The 8,228-nt window shown below is 37.8% G+C and overlaps 1 protein-coding gene across 1 annotated transcript in view; it reads right to left on the bottom strand.

The window, feature by feature from the left end:
* Positions 1-3,937: 3,937 nt before the first annotated feature.
* Positions 3,938-8,228, bottom strand: part of PARD3 (par-3 family cell polarity regulator) — a 392,579-nt gene continuing 388,288 nt past the window's right edge. Inside the window, 1 exon segment of the mRNA XM_057380497.1 lies at positions 3,938-6,046. Coding sequence (XP_057236480.1) covers positions 5,653-6,046 — 394 coding nt within the window. The 3' untranslated portion in view covers positions 3,938-5,652.

The following is an 8,228-nucleotide window of genomic DNA, read 5'->3' as shown; positions in this document are numbered from 1 at the left end:
CTGCAAAAGTCCRCATAAACCAACTTCAAAAAACTCCTTTCACATCAACTCCTCCTTTGCCCCCAAATATTTACTAGYTTTTATTGCAAAAAATATGAATCTGTTCTGCAGATGATAAAAAATAAGCACAGCTCCTTGTCCCAAGGACTGACAATCTAAACACACCTCAGGGAAMTCCACAGAGGAAATAACAGGGACAGAAAGTTGGTTTTTCTGTTGCCTTGTTAATTCCCATCTATGGGCTAAACAATGTAGTGAGTCTCTAGGAGAGCCATGATTTTTGTGCTGAGATTACTGCTAACTAGTTTATTAACTTWTATGCTTTTGGGGCACAAAGGAGAAGAAAAGGCAATCCAATTCCTGTGGCTGTAATGGTGACAACAGTGTAAAGGAAGTGGAGAATCTTTTTACTCACACTTTACACCTCTCCCTCACTTTTCATTGCTTTACTTATTTTTCTAAAAACAAAGATTACTCMACAAACAAGCAGATTAAAATGGGATACCTGAAGCTATTACCMCCCATGGCTGTCATCTCTCCCTCCCTGACAGATGTCACTGCAGCCACTGCACTGAGAGCTCAATTTCTGAATGCAAGTCCATTCCAGACCTTGGYTGCTGTAATATGTGCACATGAAAACAGCATTTTGGGAGCCTATTTGGGTCCTGCTATCCTCTGGAAGGGTGCAAGCAGCTTCCTCTTCCATCCATCTGCCTTTAAACCACACTCATGTCAGTCTGAGCTCTGAAATCATCAGTCAGGCAGGCAGAGTGATATATCTAAGGAATTTTGGGTTTTTTCACAGTAGATAGAACACAGTGGGCATAAATATCTTCCAACTTCCCTAGTTTTTTTTTCCTTCCAAAGCTCCCAGGCTTGATGTTTCTCTTCATCTCATTCAGACAGTATTCTGTCCAGTCCCTAGATATGCCTAGGAAGTGTGCACTGCACACAGAATAGAAATCAAAACCATCTTCTTTAGTCTGATTTTGTGTAACCCCAACTCAAGCTTCCAGTCTCAATTTTTAAAATTGATTAAAGAGTAAATTACAAAAGATAATACTACTCCCAGGGAGCAAAAAATATTAAAATAGGTTTACAAATCTACGAGAGAAAAATCAATCATTGGCAAGAGGCAGCCCAGGATATGAATGAATTGCATGCCATTTAGAGAAACAAATAAATGCAACAGAATTAATCAGCAGATATAAAAGAGAGTGTGATTCTCATACAAAATAGAAGAGATTACAAGARGGCATGAAACAATGACCATATGCCTTAAATCATAGCTGCTTTCTGCACAGATAGAAAAAACACTGAAGAAATGCTACAAGTTATTTTTTGAGAAGGGACATGAATTAAAAGCAAATGAATCCAGTCTGCGTCTCTGTCATGTATATGCACACACAAAAACCCTGCTTACACAAAGTCAGTCCCTCATGATGAATTTCTGACCCTCACCCTCCCTGTGCCACGCTAAAGCTGAATTTTAAATTGAGTCTGGAAGGCCAGGGTGTGGTGGCACAACAGCARCATAAGAAATAGATGAGGGTTTGCATTCCTGACAGATTCCTCACAACTCTTATTAACGAGACTGAGGATTTGGGARAGAAAGATGTAGAAACAGTCAGGCACAGCAAACAGAATTAGGAAATATTTTGAAAATAGTCTTGCAAGCCAGGACATGCAATAGCCAAATTCACTTTAAGTCTCAACAACCCAAGTTCAAAGGTTTGAATTACTCAAGAATATCCTATGTTTAGCCAACACTGTTAATCTGGCACATCTCCTCCTTGTCTGGCCAAACCCTTCCCTTCTCAAAATAYCCAGAACAGATAAATGCAGTGTTACAGATACTCATTAACAGAGAGAGCGTGACCGAAACATCAGCACAGCTTTGAAAGGCAGGCCATATATCTACAGTCATGGYCCCATATCTATGGTCACGATGGGCTTAGATTTTATTTTGTTGTTCTTCCAGCTGTTTGCCAGCAATAAATGGCAATTGTACTATCCAGCCATGTTCAGCTGGGCTCTACGCCATTTTTCGCTGTTTTTGATGGCAGAATTCTCAAAGACACGCAGTCAAACTCTCTGGCCCATGCAATAACTCACTAAGGTTGCACTCATGCTTCCAAGGAGGCCCATAAGAAGAGGGAAAGTTGCTTTTTTTTCAGAAAGGCAGCAGTCCTCTGCATTGGTAATATTAAACTTTCCCAAGGAATTTCAATAGCATTAACAAATTATTTTGATAAAATACAGGAGGCTTTCCAGATGGTTTTCTCAGGATTTCAACAGAGCAAAATGTGCAAGCAGTACTCCCACTCCTCGATGTTGTAAGCTCCCTTACAGTCTGTCCTGTGACCACTCTCAAATATACTAATGCTACAGAGTTAATCTCATAATGGTAATGCRTCCACAAACAAATTACTGCAGTCATGCAGTTAGCTCAATTAACTTTTGAATCTATTCACTAGGCAGAACTAAAGGTCATTTTCTKTTAAAATATCTTCCTCCCACTTCCTTATCGCCCTCTGCAACTTACAGGAGTTAATATTAGAAATCCTGTCTACGCTATGTCAGGAAGAAGACAGGATGACGAAGCCAGAAAAAGACCTTATTCTTTACTAACATAACACAGACACGGCCCAAAGAGAACATCTGCCTTCTTTCATGAACCCATCTAATTATGGCAAATTGTTAACACCTTGAAGAGGATTTTCATAGAAGGGTAAACTTTAACATATGCCATCCTCGCACATAAAACATCCTGTACTTCGTACTTTTCYAAACACATGCCCTTTTTCCTACAACAGTTTATCAAAGGCTTTGTTTTGAAAAGGACTTCAACCTGTTTTCCATTCCTGTGGATGCATTTTTTAGTGCTTGCAATTATTTGCCAGTGCAAATAAATCCATAGAAATGTCAAACTATGTAATCTGGGAATGCAGTCAGGASATGAGACAGCAAGTTCTGCAAAACTGCAAATGCAATTATTCCCCTGCGCGCAAATGCAAGATGCTACAATTTAAATCTTTTGGAAAATCCTGCCTTTACTTTATTTGGGCACTGAAAGCTGCCTGTCCACCCTAGAGCTCCTGCTACTCTTCCCCTCTGAGATCCCACACTTAAGTCACARTGAATAATTTGACACTGTTATTGCCATGGCAACACCTTGATGTCACGCATACACAGAATCATGATTGACATTCCTGCAGTAACCAACAAAAGGAGAAATGAGGGAAGAAGGAGAAAACCAGACTCAGCTCCAATACTAATAGGGGAAACAGAGTATCATTGGCACTGTAAATATTGCTTTTTTCATAAATCTGCCTTCTCCTGTTTTTCACCATGTCAACATTCCTGTGAGGGGCTCCCATCAGACCCCAAAGCACACACAAAGTGCAGAGGGAGATTCCTAACACACACCTGGATTTGCCCAAATTGCAGTGATGTCCTTCTGACAGTCCTCTCCTTGGGCAGAGGATTCCACACTACAGCATGGAAGACTTTCGCCACAGAGGGCAGTCTTAAAAATATGCATCTTAAATATCATAGGTATAGCCTAAAATAACACAACACATTAAATAATGTGGGTTTTGCCTCTGAGGATATCTTCAGGTGCTCAGCTGGACTGTAAACCTTTTTTTTTTTTTAGTTTTATCTTTTCTTTTCCTCTCTCTTTTTTTTTTGATCTCTTCTCTTCTCTTCTCTTCTCTTCTCTTCTCTTCTCTTCTCTTCTCTTCTCTTCTCTTCTCTTCTCTTCTCTTCTCTTCTCTTCTTCTCGTCTCTTCTTTCTTATTTCTGATGTTTATAAGTGTTCACAGGAAGACACAAATCAATAGGAATAATATAAAATAACATCAGTTAAGTGTTTTTTAAACTCAGTGTCTGCAGCAGTTCTCATAGGGGTCTACAGGCAATACCAAGACAAGGATGRAAACAGCCTTTTATTCTAAATTTCRTATGTACAAGGAAAGCCGTTTTACACAGTTTTGTAAATTCTGCGTAAAAAAAGCTATTGTCATCCAATGTCACTGTGCTTACACTAATAAGAACTTTTAAACATGGAGTACATTATTAACAACAAAAACTGTTAACAAACAGGCATAAAAGACACAGATATGTGTGCTGATATTTCACATATATTCTAGAAACAACTTGGCGCAAAAATAAAATGTGCCAGTAAAAAAAAATAGGCTTTTTTTTTWAAATCACGGAATACATGATTTTCTTTCTTGCTTTCTCTCTTTTTTTTTGTACACAGTATGCTGAGATCCATTCTCAAGCCTTTTCACATCAGGATTTGCAGGCACTTCAGCAACCCAGCTATTTTTTTTTTTTACAATACACGAAGTTCAGATCAACAAACATAAAAACAGCTGCTGCAAAAGAAATTCTCATATCCCATATGCACATTCAAATATTACTCTCTGCTACAGCAATCTTTTTTGCTTTAGTAATTTTTGGATACTGACATGTTTTCAGGATGATGTGTAACAGTTTTTCTCCACTTATGTCTCATTCATGTACTTAAAGGTTTCTTTTCATGTAGCATCATGATGTAACAAAATGCTATATGGAAGCACAAAGGAAATTGTCCACAAAGCTTCACAAATTCTAAAAAGAAGGAATTGTTCTCTTTACAACTATTTGATCCAAAGAAAAAAATTTATTTCTCTGCTCTTGCTTTGATCTATCTCCAAAATTTGCCCAAAGGCTACTGTGTATGAGGCGACCATGAGATGACACCCTCCCTAGTTCTCTTCCTAGATACAAGTGTCATATGACCAAATTAATTTAGCAGCAAAGCAGAACTCAATTGTATGTTTGTTCATAATGTCCCATCTTTAATAAAATAGTAAAATATACTTATCAAAGGTTTGGCTGTGTCTGTATAAATAATCTCTCTCCAGTTATTTCATTTGTWATGGGCTGTGTATTAAGATTATAAGGCAATTGTAACAGGATTCTCAGGATAACTGAAAGCTTAATATTRTTTTTCTCATGAGTCAGGATAAAGGCTTTTTCAATAAGCTCAGAGTGGGGAGAGAGAGAAAAGAAAGAGTGCATATGTGCATAATAGGAGAAGGATAGTTTTTCAGCATATAGACACTTAAATATTGATCAACAAAGACTGGTAATGACTCCACCATAAAACATATCAGAACTCCAACAGCAATCCAGCGTAGAGCTCAGCCTTGTCCACTCAAGAGTGATATGTACACCTCCTTCTGACCCGAGAGAAATAAAAAAGGACATGTCAATGCTTCCTTCAACCTCAAATTCATTAATTTTATGCCGCAAAACTGCAYGTTGGTGTAGTAAGTCACTGCAAAGTAAAACACATTACAACAAATCCTAGTGAAAAGTCACTGCTGGACTGGGCTACAGAGCTCGGAAGGCAGGGACAGCACTGCTCCCTCCTGCTATGATTGTCAAATGGTGGAATGTCCTTCCATGGATTCAACACTTGGGACACAAGGGCAAAGACATAAGGCCCACCAACGCTTTGCCCATATTTTCAAAGGCACTGAAATAGAGAACGGATATATTYCTTAGTACCATCAGTTTGAAAAGTTTTCAAAATATAAGTCTTTATATGAAAATGTTCCTTATTGCAAGGGTAGGTCGATCCTCATGTTCTTCACCTCAAGAGTAAAATGGTCTTCCCTTTTCTGGTGTTTGCAGTCTGTTCAGCCTCGCTACCTGAGATGGTGAAGGCGGTACATCTTGTCTAAAAGGACCTTTAGGAGGKGTATAATTAGGGTCCTGAATTTTCTTATATGAGTCATAGTTGCTAGACCCTTCAGAAGAAGTTTTTTTTTTCAGTTGTTGTTCTTTCCGCCTCTGCTCTTGGCGGAGCAGTTCTTGTGTTTCTAGCATTACCCTGGCATTAAAGCCATGTCCCCCCATGTAGCCATTCCTCGATCCTTGGTARCTGGAATATCTGGGATTTTCCTTGGCAGTCTGGAACCCTTCTCCAGGGGAATAATTCTGCTCCCAGGAGTCTTGAGATACAGAACTGGCATTTTTCCTGCTTTGCCTGAAAAGAAAAATGAAAGASGTATTTAAGACAAAAGTTCTGGTTCCCCTTCTACTGTTATTGACAACAATCACTGGAAAGAAGGCAGCTTCTGCCATGTCATTAGCTTTCTCCCAGCTACGGCATTCTCTAGAAATCACTTTCTAGAGTCACTTTCTGCCCCAAAGTGGTATCTTGTCTCTTAGAATAACACTTCCTAGAGAACTGGACCGTATTTCTAYGCCTCTGTAGAAGGAATATTCTATGAAAACCCATCCAGTGCTACAACTACCCTCATGTTCTCAAGAAAAGAAGTGTTACAATTCAGTTGCAGACTAGGAAAAATCATACATATTACTGTGCTTCCTAAAAATGCAGGTAAACAGCCAGCAATTATGAAGTCACTCATGAAAGATTTSAATCCAGACTCACACTTGATTAAAAAAGCAGCAGGTAGATCCTTAAAACACTTGTCCTAATGCTGCACAAGTCAGAAAATAACGCTCCTTACTGATGGGTAGCTACACAGTTTCTTCCTCCCATTTCCAGAACTAAGGAATTTCATGCTATAAGGACTGTTTCCCAGCCTGCTATAGCTGTCATAAAAGGGAAAGATAACAATTTTTGCTTATTTTTTGGCTCTAAGGAGTAGATAAATAGGCCAAATACATATAGGAATTACAAATTCTTATCTCTTTTCGCAATAAATCACCATATTATTTTGAAGACAGATTATGGTTTTGAAATAACTTTAATTTACTATCAAACTGCTAGATGCTTGTATGAATTTAAAATAAGATTGGCGGTGATAAAGTAAAACAATTTTGTGCTGCAGCAAAAGAGATACCTCCTTTGAGATTAAAATTAGAGTATGAGAATCAAGCAATAAAATAAAATATATTGCAGCATAAATCAATAAGAAAATAATTTAGTTGTTTATATATGGCTTGGTTTTTCATGTCATCTCATATGACAATGTGGCCTCATCCAATGAATATGTAGTGGAGAGACAGGAGACCTGGAGAATTTTTCTACAATTACTAGAAGTAAAAAGTCTCCYAATGTTTTTGCAATCTTCCTTCCACATGTATAATTTCAAAATTACCATATCCACCTTATTTCATAACTGATTCTGAGACCTCTGGATGAAAAATGTTATGCAGAGTGAATGTAAATTATTCCAGCAAAAATTACAACGTAATGTAAATTCTTACAAAATTTTTATAGCTGTTMTTGGTATTCTCATATCCAACTTTGCCAAAGAAACAATGCTTCTGAGTCATGTTTTACCACTCCCTGGAACAAGAGCAAATTGARGGAACCTCTGTAGGCTACAAAACTGTCAGGTTTCTGATCTAGAGCAAGATAAATTTTAAGTAGTAGAAAATTAACATGGAGTCAAAGCTTGTTCTTACGGTTTCACATGGGACATGAGGATGACTAGTTGAACCAATTTAATTTACTGACTGTTTTCTGGTACTTGTTCAAAATTAGTTGGCACACTTTCTCTGTCTTTCTGGGAAGATCCTTTAAAATAGACTCAAGAGTTTATTTGCCTTCAGTACTAAAGATTTGAATGTGCAAAGGGGAAAAAAAAAGATGCTCTTAGAGATTACACAAGATGAAAAGCAACAAAGCTCAAGAATGAAGCCAGTGTACAAACTTCAATCATTACAAAGTCATGGTTGGAACATGAAGTTTGGGACTTTAAACTTGGGTTTCACAATAACAGTAAGATTTCTTCAAAGATCAGTCACAGCATTAGGAACAGTTTGTAAAGCTGGAGAAATGGATGCCTCAGGTTCTTATAGGAGTATTTTGGTATTTACAGTGCTGAACTTTAGCCCTGCAGTGCTGTCTGTTCTCAGCACAGCTGAAATACCCAGAGTGCTCAAATGAAGCCATTAAATTATCATTAATTACTCAGTAACATGCACTGCYAGATTGCTAGCYATTTCTCATGTTGAAAATCACCTTGAGTAAAGTTCTAAGTAACTCTTTTCAAAAAAAGCATTCACATGATCTGTTCTATGATCTATTTTCCATATTTCTTGTAGATTAATTTTCACTTTAGGGTTATTATTTCTGCCACTGGAACAGCATTGCAACTGATTCCAAGTTTTAAATGCTACCAGAGACTGTGAACAGGGGAAGCGAATTCTAAGAATCAGTTTTAAAACTATAAATAAACATGGTTGAGTGG

This window comes from Malurus melanocephalus, unplaced genomic scaffold, assembly GCF_030028575.1.
Source record: "Malurus melanocephalus ecotype Western Australia unplaced genomic scaffold, MMel_1.1 scaffold_454, whole genome shotgun sequence".
In the NCBI taxonomy this organism is placed as follows: Eukaryota; Metazoa; Chordata; class Aves; order Passeriformes; family Maluridae; genus Malurus; species Malurus melanocephalus.
The sequence above is the reverse complement of the archived record's forward strand: the minus strand, read 5'-3'. Positions and strand labels throughout refer to the sequence as shown.